The sequence below is a fragment of the Ochotona princeps genome, chromosome 28 (assembly GCF_030435755.1).
Source record: "Ochotona princeps isolate mOchPri1 chromosome 28, mOchPri1.hap1, whole genome shotgun sequence".
NCBI classification, from domain to species: Eukaryota; Metazoa; Chordata; class Mammalia; order Lagomorpha; family Ochotonidae; genus Ochotona; species Ochotona princeps.
The window spans coordinates 15,101,739-15,119,452 of NC_080859.1; the positions used below are offsets into that span (position 1 = coordinate 15,101,739).

Sequence of the window (17,714 nt, forward strand, 5' to 3'; positions counted from 1 at the left end):
AAATGCGAAATGCCTCAGCTGTGCCTGACCCAGACCCCCCAGACCCGGCGGGCGGCAGGTGCTCTTGTCCTTGCCCTCGTCTTCCGCTTGGCCTTATCTTCATCATCTTGGGCTGTCGCCCTCCCTGTCAGCACTTGGCTGATTACCTTCACATTGGGGAGTCCCCCAGCCCCCTGCCACCATGCTCTCCGTAATGCAGGGCTTATTTCTGTATTTTCTGTAGCTTCCTTTACCACTTTAAATGCTCCACTACTCGGAGGTGAAAATAAAAGACAAAATGTATGCCCTCATCCAGCTCCCTGGGCAGGGTCAGTGTACTCCAAAGCAAGGCACAGGCTCTGAGAGAGGGGACTGATGGAGAAGTACGCGCGCCAGGATCACGACGTTATTTGTGATTCTTTGTGCAGACTTGAACTTGACATCATACAAGGGAACTTTAGGAGTCAAGTCAGAGGAATACATGCCCAATCCTGTGGTCCTTGACCCTGGCATTCGGCTTGCCCTCCTGCCTTGCTCTGCCGTGGCTGGGGCCCGTACGCCTTCTGCGCAGCTTGGTTCCCCACCAGGAGTACGGAACGGTGGGCTCTGGGCTGATGTTGGCAGGGAGGAGGGAGAAGTGAGGACCCCACGGGAAGCCTGTTCCCCCAGTGGCTTTCACTGCTGTGTCTCAGCTCTCACCAGACTCCTGCCAGGAAGCTGTTGGAAACAGCTTTGAAGTCAGGAGGCCAGGGAGGGGCGTGAGATCCCATTCGAATGCATTTTGCAGCAAGGTGGAGCAGAGATCATTGGCAGGGCGGTTACACTTTAAACTCATCTCGTTCCAGGAGAAAGCAGACACTTCCGACTTGAGCATAAGCATTAGAGCACTCCCGACTTTCTGAAACAGGCTTGCTAAGCCAGCAGTCTGGGAAGCCACATTGCTCCATGTTGCTTTCTCTGCTGTGTATGTGTGTGTGTGTGTGTGTGTAGCAGGGGGAGTGTTGTTCAGATGTTAAGGTTCGTTCTTAACCACACTCTTTGGTCTCTGGGGTCAGTAGCCCTGGGAGCACTTGCCTCATCCCAGGCCAGGCAGAAATGTGGCCCCAGGTGCCCTCTCTTTCCCGGGTGTGTTGCCCTCCAGCCACCTGCCAAATCGCCTAACTCCTACATCCCGCTCCTCCCACACGTTGTGATAGAGGGACACGAAGCTTCTTTTACACACTCTGGAGCAGGTGTGGCTTGGAATTTTTCTTTATTTAAGATTTACTTATTTTTCTTGCAAAGTCAGATATTTAGAGAGGAGGAAAGATAGAGAAGAAGATCTTCCATCCAATGATTCACTCCCCAAGTGTCCACAACGGCTGGAGCTGCACCAATCCGAAGCCAGGAGCTTTTCCGGGTATCCCACATGGGTGCAGGGTCCCAAGGATTTGGGCCGTCCTTCCCAGGCCACAAGCTGGGAGCTGGATGGGAAGCGGGGCTGCCGGGATTAGAACCAGTGCCCATATGGTTCCAGTGCGTTCAAGGCGAGGACTTCAGGCACTAGGCTACTTCGTTGGGCCCACTTGGTGTTTAAAATGTAGCATTTTGAAAAGGTGCTCAAGTGCCTAGCTCACATATTAGTTTTATCCCCTTTGGATCTGGGACCCCTTCTCTTATCAAAGGCGCTACTGTTTCTATGGCAAACTGTTCAAACAGTCACACTAAAAAGGTATAAAAATCCAAACACCATCACATCCATTCAGGCCAGATTTTTATACCAAACTTGGAAAACATTTTTGCTTTCCTGAGCTTTTCACAAATAAGTTACAGTTTTAGAACTGTTATATTTGGAAGTGATTGGAAGAGAGAGAAGCTTTTAGTTCAGATAAGGGTTCTGTGCATCAGGGGACTGAGTCTGAGGGACTGCTCTCGGTGGGAGATAGGCCGGGACCACTGCCACCTGGCTGGATGCCCACGTGAGGGGAAGGGCTGCCTGGAGTATGTGGCACTGGGCTTTCGTACCTCTGAGGGGTGCGGGATGGGATAAGGTGGCAGCTCTTCCGTTTGAGCACGCCTGTAAGTCTAACATGGGGTGCTCACCATGGCAGCTGCTGACCTACGCAGAGCCCAGGTTAGGATGACTTGGCATTCCCAGCATCCCTGGAAGGGAGTGACCACTTGACTTATGCAGGGTCATAGAGTCGCTTCTTCTCTGCCCAACCTAATCAGAACCAAGATATACTCTCTAATATTTGAGTCATCAGTTAAAACACTATCAAGAGTTGAAGGACTCTTAATGTCATTGAGTATTTTCCCATTAAAAGAAATCTTTTTTAGTCTCTTTGATCTTTTGGATAATACAGAAGCATTAAACAGACAAAACCATTTTTAGAGATTTATTTATTTTTATTACAAAGTCAGATATACACAGAGGAGGAGAGACAGAGAAGAAGATCTTCCATCCGATGATTCACTCCCCAAGTGAGCGCAACAGCTCGTGCTGTGCCGATCCAGAGCCAGGAACCAGGAGCTTTCTCCAGGTCTCCCACACGGGTGTAGGATCCCAAGGCTTTGGGCCGTCCTCAGCTGCTTTCTTAGGCCACAAGCAGGGAACTGGATGGGAAGTGGAGCTGCCAGGATTAGAACCAGCGCCCATATGGGATTCTGGCATGTTCAAGGTGAGGACTTTAGCCGCTAGGTCACACCGCTGGGCCTGACAAAAAAAATTTTGAAAGTGATTTAGAGTGCTCCAGCAGTGAGAAAAACAGGATGAGCCTCTTGGGTCCTGCTTTGCTCTGTGCAGTAGGCCTCCACACCACACACCAGGGAGCTAATGTTTAATCTCTCAACCTTTTCTGTGCTCATCTGCACCTGTCTTTAAAAACACACAGAATCCCCAGTTGGGTATGAATGCACATTTTCCTTTTCTGAACAGAAAATCAAGTTGCAGTCTCCATAATGTCTGTCTGTTATTTTCCATTTTCCGGTGTATTCTGGACATGTTTCTAAGGTCCCACACATAAAACTCTTCCATTCCTCACAGCAGCTCTGCAGATATTCCTTTGTACACATACACTGAAGTGTATGAGACTTGTTTCCTGCTAAAGATGTTTAAGTTATGAGTTTTTTTTTTAAATGACAACAATGCTGGAGTGAACTTTAATGTTAGGAAATGTTTAGACAGACAACTGGAAATGGGGTTTGGGGGTCATGGAGAAGTTAAACCTAGTTAAACCATCGCAAATTCCACCTAATTACCCAGTAAGACATTCTTTCCCAATTTATAATTCCTAGTAAATGAATAACCCCCCATATTGCCGTCTGTACCACATGTTTCACAATTTTAATTAGTTTATTTGAAAGGCACAGTTAGTGGGAGAAGGGGTGAAAGATCTTGCCCTAAACAGCTACAGTGGCTGAGACTGGTCCAGTTGTCAGCCAGGAACCCCAGATTCCTGTCCGGTGGGGGAGCAAGAGCTTAAGCACTTGGGCTATCTTCTGCTGCTTTTCCAGGCTATTTAACTGGGAGCTGGGTCTGGCGTGTGGCAGCCTAAACTTGAACCACTGCCCATTTTGAGGTGCCAACTTTGCAGGTGGCAGCCTCATCTGCCACAAAGCCACAAACCCAACCCCTGTAAATTATTGTTTATATATTTTAAGTGGTAGCCTTTTGTCAGTAAAAATTTTATATGCAGATACAAAGACAAACATATTTTTTTAAATTCTGAGTGAGCACATTATCAATGCAACACTGGACCCAAGGTTATAAGATTTTAATCAGCTTCCCAGTTGATTTTTATACCAACTTAACTTTGATAATGGACACTCACATTTTCCCTTCTTCTTCTTTTTTTTTTGTTTTTGTTTTTTACTGTACTAGAGGTATGTCAGAATAATCTCCTGGGGTATGGGCCATGAGCAGGATAATTTGCATTTGCCAAAATAATTTTAATTAAGTCTCAATTCTCCTAAGAAATGAGAGCTTTGAAAGAAGAAATGCATGTAATTATTGTCTGGTTGTTCTGGCACTTTCTTCATGTCACATGGAAATTTCAAGGAGAGTTTATTTTTATTCTTTTTCAAAAACGTGGTATTTGGAATTTAAGACGCTACAACATAAGCTCTAGATGACTTTCTTGGAAAACCCTCTCCCCATGTAGACACATAACTGTTCCCTTCTTTTCGTTTGACTCTAGATATATCTTTTTTTAAAATCATAGCTCTAGGTTTTTTTTTTTGCATTTTGTTAAAAAATTTAAAGTGTAATACTTGAGAGTATGCTAAAAAAGTTTTTATAACATAAAATTTAAAGGTATGCTTATTTTGGTGTGTCAAAAAGCATTTTGAAGTTAATTTTTGTAATATGCGTCTACAGTGTGATATCCATTGTGTGATAATCATACATAATGTGATATGTATTTTTCATGATCTTTTTGTCATCGTTTGTATACCTGATTTTCACACTTTTGCACTGGAAGCAGACTTTAGTTCCGTTTCCAATAATTTCTTGAATAGTACCTTCTTAGGAGTGAAAGAAATTAGAGAGAGAGAGAACCATGGGAGCCATTTGGGGAGAGAGAGAGAGAAATGATTAACTAGATTCCACCTGCCCAAAACACCGTAGTCTTCTCCCTTTTGGGTAAAGGGGTGGTTAGAGATGTGCTGATAGGTCCCTATCATGAGGGGAAGCTAGATCACTCCTCTGGGAACAAAGCAGTGACTCTCACTTAGATCTTTGTATACTGCACTAATCTACTTTTAAAGCACCTGTTTGCTTGTTGTTAAGATTTTTTTTTTTTTTTTTTTTTTTTGCAAAGTCAGATGTACAGAGAGGAGGAGAGACAAAGAGGAAGATCTTTCATCCGATGATTACCCAGGTGACTGCAATGGCTGGTGCTGCACCAGTCCAAAGCCAGGAGCTAGGAACTTTCTCCAGGTTTCCCACGCAGGGGGCAGGTTCCCAAGGCTTTGGGCTGTCCTCAGTTGCTTTCCCAGGCCACAAGCAGGGAGCTGGATGGGAAGTGGGGCTATGGAGATTAGAACAGGCACCCATATGGGATCCTGGGCATGTGCAAGGCGAGGACTTCAGCCACTAGACCACCACACCATACCGAAAGCACTTGTCTTTTTAAATCAGAGATTGAGAATAGAAAGGGTTCAGGGTGTGATTAGAAGGGATCTTTTAGCCCAGCCTCTCCATTTTACAGAAGCGAAAATCAATACTCAGAAAGGTTGCCTGGCTTGCTTCGGGTGGTAAATCTTCTACTCCGTTGCCATTAAAAAGTAAAGGAATTTAATTTGTGTTGGATTTCTAGTTTGCTTATGTGCCAGAGTTCATGCCCTAACTATATTACACAAGTAATGGACTCAATATTGTTAAAAGTGCTTTGAGCCATGGTTACAGAGAAAGTGAACTCCTGCCCAGTAGCTGTAATATGAATATGGTGTTTGAACTTATCCCCCATTTATTCCCATCATTGTGACATATCAAGGAATCCTTTTCCTTATTAGGTAGGTGTTTTTTTTTTTTCTGAATTAGGATGCTTGATAATTTCACTGACTTCAGGAAAATTATAGTAAGATGCTCTTAGTTTGTGTAACCTTCATCATAACCTAGCAGGTTGATATGAATCCTGTGAATGGTTTTGGGAACTATTCACTAACTCCTCAAAGAATCCAAAAGACGCCTGTTACCCAGCAGTGTTGCCTGTTGCCAGTCGCTTTGCCCGTTAGCTCCCTGCTGCTCTCATTTCCTGCCTTTCAATGTCGCTAATCATCTCCAGTATGGGAAGATTAAATATGCCCTAGTCAGTTTATTCATTCTATTGGACACCTGTTTAATACCCAAGCACAGTCCACACGCATCAGGAATTATATTTTCAGTCATTTGGTTCTGAAAACATATGCAAATCACTACAGTTTCATCTGTTTGTGAAAGAATATATTCAGAATATTTTATTCCTTACAGTTATTTCAAGAATTGTATTGCTTAAAGCTGTGGATCTTTTAAAAAGTAACTGTAAATTGAACAATATAGTAGTTAAGCTAAGTAATGTCTTTTCTGTTGGGGGAAAAAAAACTTTCCTGCATGCAATTTAGTTTTGCAGACTTTTGGTCATTACACTTGCTTTTTTGAGAAATCTTTTACTTTACCCTCATTTAGCCTTTTGTAACTCATGTTTTTTAATCACTCATATCATTGACTCCTTTCATCAAGGTAGTCAGAGCTACTTAGTCATCAACTAATTAATTCTATTGGATTAGAAGCAATTAGCATTTCACTTTTAACTAAAGTGAATTGATTGGAAAAAAATGAAGCAGACTCTTACTTGCACACTGGCTGATGCAGAATTTAGGAGATGCGAATCAGTGGCAGCGAAATCTGCTGCAGGAACCTGGGACCCTACTTGATAACCAAGCACTGTGTATTTTCAGAATGATATGCAAATTAGATGCTTTGGAGTTATTTTGTCACAACAAAAGGACAACAGAATACAGAAGAATGTTTTAACTTGGAGAAGATAATTAGGTTAGAAGTGTAGACACTGGCCTTAGGTTGAATGAGCATCCAAAACCTATATTCCAATTAAGTGACAGTTTTTACAGAATATAAACTTCCTTCTTCCAAATCAAAACTGGGCGGTTTTGCTGCCAAATTGTTCTTTCTTTATATATCATTCATGAGAATGTAGAGGTTTAAGTTAAACAAAAGCGAGAGCACGCATCATTGCAAAAATTAATTGAGAATTCCAAAGGGGGTAAAATGTAAACTTCATTATACAAACACACACACACACACAAATTATAACAAGTTCATGGAGAATAGAGTTAAAAGGTAAATTTATTTAAATACCAAAATGTTTTGAAAATCTAAGCAAAGTGTAGTTACTGTGTAGTGCACTTTGTATAAAAATATTCTCATGAATATTCACAAATATTTTGATAGAACATTTGATATAAAAATAGGTTTTTCAGCTTTCTATTTCAAATTCTGGGAGATTCTTGCATTAAATATTTGACACCATTCTTCATTCCAGTATTTATTTTATCTAGGACTTTCTCCATGGTTCCTGGATAGGCGTAAGTTCATTCTGGCGTCTGTGGAGAAAACAGACAGTAATTGGAACATGCAAAAAGAAGCTCATTATCATCTTAAAAGCAGATGTGCCAGATAAAGAAGTGGAAAGTGGTTGATAAGACTTTTGGTTGGGAGGAAGGAGAGATTACAAAACAAAGATGTCTTAGTAACTAGGAGTAACAGACTTTCCCAACAAAAAGACAGCTCTTTCAGAAAAGCAAGTATAAATACAGCAGACAGAACTAGCAGATGATTCAATGCCTCAGGAAGGAAGAGCTGGTGGGAGATTTATGTTTCTGGTTCCAGGTGTCGATTCTCTCAGTGTGTTAGATTTTCAAAATCCCTGAAGCTGTACCTTTGCTCTGTGTACTTTCCTGTATATAATAGTTCAATAAGCAATTCAAAACCGGGCCCGGCACAGTAGTCTAGCCACTAAAGTCCTTGCCTTGCATGCACTGGAATCCCATATGGGTACCAGTTCTAATCCCAGTAGCCCTGCTTCCCATCCTGCTCCCTGCTTGTGGCCTGGGAAAGCAGTTGAGGATGGCCCAAAGCCTTGGGACCCTGCACCCATGTGGGAGACCCAGAAGAGGCTCTTGGCTCCTGGCTTTGGATCAGTGCAGCTCCAGCCATTATGGACACTTGGGGAGTAAATCATCAGATGGAAGATCCTTCTCTCTGTCTCTCCCCCTCTATGTTATTTCACTTTCCAATAAAAATAAAATAAATCTTAAAAAAAAAAAGGAGTTTAAAACCAATGAGAAAACCAAACCTGGCACCCTGTTTGCCTTTCTTGTTTTTCTTTCCTTTTCTCTCTCTCTGTCTTCCTCCCTACCTCCTCCCTCCCTCTTTTCATCCCTCCCTTCCTTCCTACCTTCTTTCCTCTTTCCTTTCTTAATTATTTCTTTAAAATAGAGGGTTTTTCCTTCTGGCATGTGTCAGTCTTTAAGATTTAGTAATATTTACTGGAAAGGTACATTTCTAGTGAGAAGGAGAGACAGAAAGATCTTCCTCCACTAGTTCACTCCCAAATGGTTGCAACGGCTGGAGCTGAGATGATGCGAAGCCAAGAGCTTCTTCCAAGTTTCCCTTGCAGGGCTCCGAGATTTTGAACCATCGTTCTCTGCTTTCCCAGGTCACAAGCAGGGAGCTGGATGGCAAGTGGAGCAGCGGGGCATGAACCGGTGTGCATATGAGATTCCTGCACTTGCAGACAGAAAATTAGCCAGTTCAGCTATCCCTCCCCTCCGGCCCCATTTTCTTAAACTACAATATTTACCTAGGTTTGGTACATGTTGTCTTTGATTTTTGCTTCTTTGGAGCAAGCCCATAATCCTGAGGGAAGAAATTAATGCAAGTCATTCACTTCGCTGCAGCTTCCGTTTGCCCCCTTTGCCTTCTTAGAAGATGGAGGCAGGAAGGGTCCCTGGCGTGAGCTGTGCTGCTGTAGCATCCTGCTCACAGGGAGCGACCGTGCAGGCGGCTTGGTGAGCCAGCCCTCCTGCTTTCCATTTGATGTCTTTGGGGAACAACACAGGCCATCATTTGTGAAAGTCATCTTCGTGCAGGATGGATAAATGCATTTTCTCTTTCTTGCCATGAGGCAAATGGAAGCTAGTAATTGCTGGTCCCAAAGCAGTGAATACAGAATCAAAAGAGGCTAACTCATTGTGGTGACAGCTTCAAAAGGAATTTTTTTTTTGAAGACTCTTTTTTTTTTTCCAGTGTGCTGTTTTATTTAGCACTCAGGCTTGTCTGCTAAGCCAGCATTCAGCAGCCTGCAGGAAAACCTCTGTGAAACTCGGCTCTTGTATTCATAGTGCCCCCTTTCAGCTCTGTTTTGCTAAGCAGACACAGGTTTGGCAAGACAGCTTAAGGTGCTGGTGTTTCATGAATAAGGACTGTTTTGTCCTGATGTTTCTGGAACTGCAGAGTGTTGAAGGCTCTAAAAAAATGCTTTCAGGCATCCATAAATTCTCTAGGAGAAATTCGATCATTCAAATTTTGTTTTAAAGGAACTCTTAAAAAAAAAAAAAAAAAACCCTAAGCTCTACTTTTTCCCGTTAATGTGAGTGATCGTCTCTTCTGAGCAATCTGAGTGACATGGGGAGCTCCATTTATACTCCAGGTTGTACCAACAGGGAGGGCAGTGCTAAGCTGCAGTAACACTCAGCTTCTGTTCAGTTTTTCCTGTATCAACAGTGAATACGAGATCAGACATGAGTGGACTGGTTTCTCAGTTGTGTGTGTGTGTGTGTGTGTGTGCAGAAAGGTTTCAGTTGTACAGAAATAATTTTGTAATGCAACATTGCCCAATTGTGTAGAAATCTGTTTAAAATACTCAGACATGGCCCAATTGATATGACTGTCAGAAATCTGTTGCAATGCCAAGGACTGGTAAGGTGCTAATGAAATCTTTCAAATTTTGCTCATCCTGCAACCTCTTTGTTTCACCTTCTTTTATGAAAGAGAGCTTTTCTAGGTAATGTATGCTAGGTTAAAACTAACTGTGCTGGATATATTAAGAGCCCTCACTCTTAAATCTCCTAAGGGGTTTCTAAGAAAATTTTAATTATATGAAACTTTCTCATGACTTTAGAAATGAATCCCCAAATAAGCTCATACTCCTGATCACCTTGGGAGCCATGACTCAGTCTCAGCAAAACATCATCTGCCTCATTAATTTAATGTTGCTAATTTAGACGAGAGACCCGTAAGGTAATGATCACGAAGGCTTAGCAGTCCACTGCTCATTACAGTGTCTGCAGCCATATGTTATTGCTGCGGCATCTCTGATTCATTCTGTTTGTGCAACCTTGATGGGGGAGAGCAGAAACAATCAGCTGTAAGGTTCAGGAAACACTGGAAGGGTGGAACACTATTAGTTTCCAGGATTTCTAAAATCAATTTTTGTTGTTAAAGATGACACTTCTCCAGAAACTTGCTTATGGTTCCAGAACTTCCTTAAGGGAAGAATCCATCCTCCAAAATGCTGATCTTGGATAGTAGAACATGGTGATGTGTGCTTTTGCTTCTGGGGAGAGGACAGGGAAGGAAACCCACTCTACCTCTGTCTTTCTGAAGGATCTTTCCAATTAGTGGGATACATTGGTTCCCTCAGGATTGGTGGTTAACCTATCCTTTCATGGAAGCAGGAAGCAGTCAGGACAGGATGAGCTCATGAAGTCTAGAGGGCTATCTCTAGAGGAGACCAACAAACTTCTAAAAACCCAAGGCCTAATAGGTTATTATCGTACATTACTCTACAGACTTAGTGCACTACTTAGCTAGGATTCCAAGCAGGAAGGACAAGCTATTAGAAAAGCAAGCTCGATAGTTTGGGATGGATAACCTCATATCCCATGCATTCGCCTCCCATTAGGAGAATTGAGCTTCCTGCTTAAGTGGAGGTCCTTAAGTACTATTGGTTACTTATCTGTTCTTGCTTAGTTCCTTTGTCCCTGGTTCAGGATATTTCACAGATGAAATGCCTTGCAAGTCTCTATGAGAACTCTTTTTGTTCTTTTTGCATCTATTAAACATTAACATCGGAGAATTGGATTTGATAGCCAGCTGTGTCCCTGATTAGCTGCAGTATTTTGGGTTACTCTCTTTCTCGCTGGAGCCTCTTTTTTTCCCTTCCCATAAAGTGCAGGAGGTAGAACTCCATCATCTCCAAGGCCCCTTTCAGTTCTGACTTCTATGAGTCTTTAGATTTGATGGAATACCGTGCTGCGGTTATACATCTTTCCCTAAGCAGAGGAAAGCAATTTCTCAAAACAGGCCAGCCAGGACCCTTGTGGAACAGCCATCCAGTTTGCATCTCACTCGAGATTAGATTCTGATGGAATGCTGTTTTCAGGTTTCATCCAGGATCCGGAAATACTCATTTCATTCATGATCAGAGTACTTTTCAGATGTCGTCCCATTCAGATACAGCCTCTCCAATATGACCTGCTGCTGTACCGTTCTTCCCAGGCCTTATTAGATTTTGCTATTTTATATGTTCTTTTAAAAATAATTCTTTAGGCTTTTCTATTGTAAATGTATTCATTAAGTACAAAAGGTTCTGTATGTAAGTGAACTTGAAAAAGTTCATGGAAATTTAGTGCAATCTTTGATTTCTGTTTTCCTGCAAACTTTTTCTAAGTCTCAGTATGCATGTGACATTAATAATGGAATATGATTACATAATGAAATATCCTTCCCAATTTCATCTGGTATTTATCTTATCAGAGTTTCCATTTTCATATCTTGCAAATAATTAGGGTAAAATTTTTTGTTGCCACAAAAGAATACCAATCATGAAAGATCTCGTTCGCGGGGATGTCACGGATTCATCTCTCTGTAAATATCGAATAACATCATTAGCTAATGTCAGGTATTTCACTAGCATGCCATAGGGAGAGAATGAACTTGCAGCCTAATTCAAGGTAGGAGAGAGCTCTGTTTAGTTAGAAATCAGAAAACTAAAATAAGAATGAAAAGTAACCTGAAAAAGAAGAGCTATCTGAACATTGCATAACTGTTGTATCCCGTAAGTGGATACATATGTGAACAGCTTCAATATCCACATAAAAATGGCCTATTAAAAACATGGAATCTGTTGAACTGACTTCTAGCCCAGAACTCAGAATCACTCAGTCTTGCAATTTGGTTAAAGTGAAGTTTATTGCTTCACGTCATAGAAGAATCTTAAAATAATACATATTCAGCTCCTTCACACTCATGTTGTGGGGATTGGGCTCTGAGGTCCAAAACCCTGGCTGGGCTGGGGGAGGTCCCCAGCTGCATTTAATCCATGTTCTTGTCTTCCTGCCTGTACAAATACAGGCTGGAGGGTTAGGCAGAGGTGAACAGAAGGGAGGGTTTACTGAAAGGCAATGAAAAGGATACACACTCACACTGGAGTAGGGGCAACTCCCAGAGGGAAAACTGCCGCCTGGCAGGTTGAGGTTGTCCTTTTGTGGGGAAGGCCCAGAGGAGACAGGATGTGGAGTTGGGCTGCAGTTCACACAGTGGTCTCCAAGAAGGCAGGAAGGGGTCCCGGTATCTGGAGCATGATAGGAAGTAAGCCTTAGCTGCATGGAGAGCGGGGGGGCCACGTATTCAGCCATACTGAATGGAAAACGATGGCATTTACGGGGTGCGCAAATGCCTCGGGTGTCAGAGACCCTAGCTCATATCTTCCTGATTCAAGAAAAATTACTTTTCAGTTAGATCGTGATAGTTATTTTACTAAAGTTTCTTTCCTTCACTGATGACTTCCCAAAAGTATCTTTTGTGCAATGTCTATAACTTAACAGGTTTCAGTTCTAGCACTTTTTCTCTTTTGATATTCCTGTATTCCTTTGCAATTTATGAAATAGGAACAGAGCAAAGGAAGACAGTCGAGAGTGATCAGCCAGGTAGTAGAGATCAAAATTTGATTCACCTCAAGTTCGTTCTGTGTGTGTGTGTGTGTGTGTGTGTGTGTGTGTGTTTTCCTATTGGAAATGCAGATCAGATTTACAAAGACAAAGAGAGACAGAAAGAAAGATCCTGCATCTGCCCCAAGTGGCTGCAACAGCCAGAGCTGAGCCAGTGTGAAGCCAGGAGCCACCCAAGGTTTTTTTGTTATTGTTTGGTTGGTTGGTTGGTTGATTGGTTTTTTAACAATAAAAACCCAAGAGCCAGCTTACAGTGTTCTTTCAGTTTTTGTTTGGATGTATGTGATATGAGGGTTGGGGAGTTGGTGGGACGCCATCTCCTGGCATTGTACAATTAGAATAACTTTTAAAAAGAGGTGTTCAGTCCTTGGTGTGTGATGCACAGGCGTCAGGTGCCTGTGTGATCATGTCTTTGCTTTGCACGCAGAATAAACCCCCGACTCTTCACCTGTGGAGCCTGGACTCTTCAGTCCGCAACTTCCCACACACTCGTTCCCTATGCCTCATCCACATGGACCCTCCTTCTGTCCCCAGCGCATGCCTGGTATCCCCTCAAGTTCTTGACCTTCCTTTTTTATCTAAACTGTTCTTTCGCAGACCTCCCGCTTTGCTTCCTCCAGGTGAAATACAATGTGGCTGAAATCAGACCCTTTGCTGATAACAGTAGGTGAAACAGCTGGCCCCTGGCCCATCAGCCTGTTGGGTTGACTAAGTTGCACCGATGACCTGTTTGGTGTCCGTTTTCTCTCTTCCCTGCCCCATGCTGTTATTAGAAAACAGCAGCTCGCTGAGCGCAGGGAAGCAGAGGATGCTGTTGTCACTGAAGCTCAGGGTGCAGGGAGTGCCTGCCGCAGTGGCTGCTGCAGGGGCATTACAGCATGAAGCATCAGTCCTGTTTCTCAAAATAATCTCGTAAGGTGCGATTTCATTGTACATATGAAAAAAGGTTTCAACTGAGCCAATTAGCTAAGTCTGTGGGTATTTGAAATTCACCTGGTAGAAATGAATGATAATTTTTTTTTTAAAAAAAGCTTTATTCGTTTTTGCTTGAAAGAGTTACAAAGAAAGGGAGAAAGATCTTCCATCTGCTGACTCACTCCCCAAATGGCTTTCTCTGAGTCTCTCATCTGGTTGCAGGGGGCCAAAGCCTTGGGCCTTCCTCCACTGTCATCAGCAGGGAGCTGGATTAGAAGTGGGGCTGCAACTGGAACCAGCACTTAAGTGGGATGCCTGCACTAATGATGGAAGTTTAGCTTACAGTGCCACTATGCCAACCTCAAATGAATGATACCTTTGCTAACATCCTCTTCTGATCTCTGGAGATAGCTAACGTTCTTTTCATTTTAATAGTGCAGACTAGGCATTCATAACCCTATTTCCCACATGACAATGGCGTAAAGTGTAGTCTTTTTCATTATATGTGTGTCCTTCAAAGTGTTTCTTTTTGATGAGCAGGTGTTTCTAATCTACATAACATTACATAAACTACAAAGATGTTATGGGTTTATCTGGTCCAGTCCTTTTCATCAGTGCAGAGCCATATACATTGGTATCAGCCACGTCCTTTATATGCCTTTTTCAGGGTCAAGTCAGAAATGCTTGAGAGCCACCAGTTTTTTGTTTTGTTTTGTTTAAAGAGATGCAACTAAGTATGGTTTCTATACCTGAAAACCTAGAAGAATAAGCAAAGCTGAAGCAGACCTACGGTGATTGACGATCATTATGATTCACTATCTCTATAATAGTAATAAAAAAAGAAATTGATGAAATTATGATGAGACTAGGATCCCGTTGAATTGATGTAGAAGACTATAAAAGAGATCCTTTTATAAAATGACAGCTTCAAAAAATAAAACCCAAGCGGCTTAAATATAAATTGCTTATCATTTCACTTACTTCTGTACTGCTATTCTTAAGATCAAACCTAACACTCTATAAAGCAATTTCCTTTTATTTTTGGTTCCCAAAGTAGCAATTATAGTTTACTGTACTTTATTTCTAAGCTTTGTCAGGGTAAATCAAAATGCATATCTTGTTAATTATCTGCTACTATAAACTTATATGTGTAACTATCTTTGCTTTTGTAATGAATATTATAGCTAAGGAAAAAAATGTTTTAAAACATCTATTCAACCTGATACGTTTTACAATGCTTGAGTATTTAGTTTTTATTTGGAAATTGGGGTGGATAGAGAGGAGAGAGAGAAAGGAGGAATCTTTTATCCCTGGATTCACTCTCCAAATGCTTGCCTCGGCCAGTTTAGGCTGAAGCCAGGAACCCAGAATTCAAGCCAGGTTTTCCACATGTAGGTGGCAGAGACCCAAGTACCTGAGCCATCACTTTAGGCCTCCTCAGTTGTGCATATGCAGGAAGTTGAGGTGGAAATAAATATTCTGTTATGGGATATCATCCCAAACATCAGCTCAACCGCTAAGCCAAATGCCCACCCCCTCATCTGCCAGTATTCATTAGTACACTGCTTCATCTCTAGATATGTGTGTGTAAGTCACCATTAGTCATGGTTTCTGGTGGGAGTTCAGCAAGGTCCATGGAGATACGAGTTTAGATAAAGATTTGAAACGTGTGCCTTATTTGAACTGGGGGGAAGGGAGAGACACAAGGAAGAAAGAGAGTTTGTAAGAAGTGTCTGAAGTGTTACTGGCAAAGATGAAGAGCTCTCCAAGTTGTGGAACAAAGTTTGAGTGCAATAAGATTGGTTTGTGATTTTCATTTAGAAGCTAGAAATGAAGATGGGTTAGAAACCAGGCAAGGTGAACCCATGAATGAATCTGGACATTACAGACTCTAAAAATGGGGAAACTTTCAAAGTTTGCATTGTGGGCTTCTTCATTTGGTGACAAGTGGAAAATCCAGTTGTTTGCTACTGCATTGCAGCAAACCACTTACCCCACGAATTTTTCTGCATGTTTTAGCCATAGGGATATATGCACTGTTATCTCATTTTATATTCCTCCTCTTTTACTTACAATAGTTCCTTCTATTAGTTAAAATTGCTTTCTCTTCCAAACCGCAAAGCATTTTGTTTGAATCTGTTTTGTATTAGAGTCACTTGCTTCTTGGGGGGATCTTTTCCCTAAGTTTCTCTGTTATAGCTCCTACTTCCAGCTGTTCATTTTACCTAGTTGCTTCCGATTAAGATACCAAATAAATATGAGCTTGTTAATCATACAGATAGTACATAGAACTTTGGAAGCCATGTTTTTGTAGGTATATTCCTGATGTCTGTTATGTCTGCAGAAATGCTAAGAAATTTTATTTTCAATTTCGTTCTCAAGAAGATCACAGACTGCATGCATTCTGTAAGAGTTCTGTTGTTGCTGTTGTGATGTCTCAGTGAGCCTGAGGAGTAAATGACTGAGAAACTACTCCACCAACCATAAAGCACTGTAGAAGTGAAACAGCACCTTGCGCTTGTCACCATATTCAGCTACAACCACTTACAGTTTTTCTGTTTGAACTCATTTGTTTCAACAAGCTGTGTTTGCTTGTGTGTCTACAGATAATCACAAGGACTGTTCTGGAGTGTCCATCCATCTCACACGGCAGCCGTAAGTACTTCCAGCAGGAAGACCAAACTTGAAGATTTTGGAGCATTTGAGAATGGGAAAGTCATTCTATTATTATTATTACCGTTTTATTTTTTGTTTTTGTTTTTTGTTTTGTTTTTGTTTGTTTTGCTGTGGATAAAAATTTCACCTAGACTTACTAAAATAAAGAACGAAACATTATTTCAAAAGAAGAAGTGATGCTTATTCACCCAGTTTCCCTGTGTCAGGAATCGGAGGACCATTTAGCTGGTCTTCAGGCCAATGGTCCACACATCAGTTGTATCAAGTCTTGGCAGAGGTGACATCCATCATCCTGAGGCTTCCCTGGGGAGGAATCATCTCCACGACACTCAGTGGTTGTTACAGCGTCATTCTTTTCTGGCTGTAGACTGCGCTCACGTCATTTCCTTGCCGTGGGACGCATAAACAATGAAGTTTACAAAATGGCAACAGGTTTCCGTCACAGAAAAATATGCGAAAAAAAAAAAAGTAGGAAAAGGCGGGAGTGCCAGGTGTAAGCCGAATCTTTTTGTAATGGGATCTTAGAAGTGACAGAGCATTGCTTTGCTGCTTTCTGGTTGTTACGAACAATTTGCTTCATTTGTTTGGACTATGGGGTGTGTGTGTGTGTGTAAGAGAGAGAAAGAGAGAGAGAGAGAGAGAGAAGGGAAACAGAGGGTAGTTTTAAGGGACTGGCTCACATGTGCATGGAGACTGACAAGTCCAAAATATAAGCAAAGCTAGACATATGGGACCGTGTTGGATGCTCGATTCTTGTCTCACTGCCATTTATAGTTGAGGTTTCCTCCTCTTTGGGGTCTCAGTTTTTTCTCTTAAGTTGGACTTTCAGCTGATTGCAGGATAATCTACTTGACTCAGTGTGAATCATATCTGTATATTAATATCAGTATGTATTAATATTAATACCTTCCCAGCACCCAGGCCAATGTTTGACAACAGCACCTGGCCCAGTAGCCTAGCCAAGATGATGAATAGAATTTATCGTCACAAGAACCTTTGTTTTGCCTTAAGAAAGAAAAAGGCATTCCTTTTTTAAAAAGATCTGCTTTATTATTATTATTATTATTATTATTATTATTATTGGAAAGACAGATATATGGAGAGAAGGAGATACAGAGAGAAAGATTTTCCATCCAGTGGTTCACTCCCCAGGTGGCCACAACAGCTAGTGCTAAGCCAGTCAAAAGACAGGAGCCAGGAGCTTCTTCCAGGTCTCCCACTCGGGTGCAGGGCGCAAGGCTTTGGACTATCCTCGACTGCTTTCCCACGCAACAAGCAGGGAATTAGATGGGAAGTAGAACAGCTGGTACACAAACTGGTGCCCATAAGGGATCCAGGTGCATGCAAGGCAAGGATTTAGCCACCAAGCTCACACCAGGCCCCAGAAGTGATTATTATTTTTTCTTGTTTTATTATTTTATTTTATCTTGATATTTTATTTTGATGATCGTTACATAGCTGATTAGGGTGCCAAATGTCAAGGGCTACAGGAAAGTGGGTAAGACCATTGTTTCCACACCCAGAAGTGATTCTTAAGGAAGCAAATATACAAAGGGACCTCAAAGAATTAATGGGAATGGAATTAAAACATGTAAATTTACTTTGATGCAAGCATGTTTGAAATGTTAATTTTCATGAACTTTTTGAAGACTTCT

General features: G+C 41.8%; 1 protein-coding gene across 8 annotated transcripts in view; it reads left to right on the forward strand.

Moving 5' to 3' along the window:
- Nucleotides 1-17,714, forward strand: part of PAM (peptidylglycine alpha-amidating monooxygenase) — a 153,601-nt gene that overhangs the window by 66,802 nt on the left and 69,085 nt on the right. For all 8 annotated transcript variants that reach the window (XM_004586180.3, XM_004586181.3, XM_012927316.3 and 5 more), the window contains exon 7: nt 15,990-16,038. In XM_004586180.3, coding sequence (XP_004586237.2) covers nt 15,990-16,038 — 49 coding nt within the window. The remainder of the gene's footprint in view (nt 1-15,989; nt 16,039-17,714) is intronic.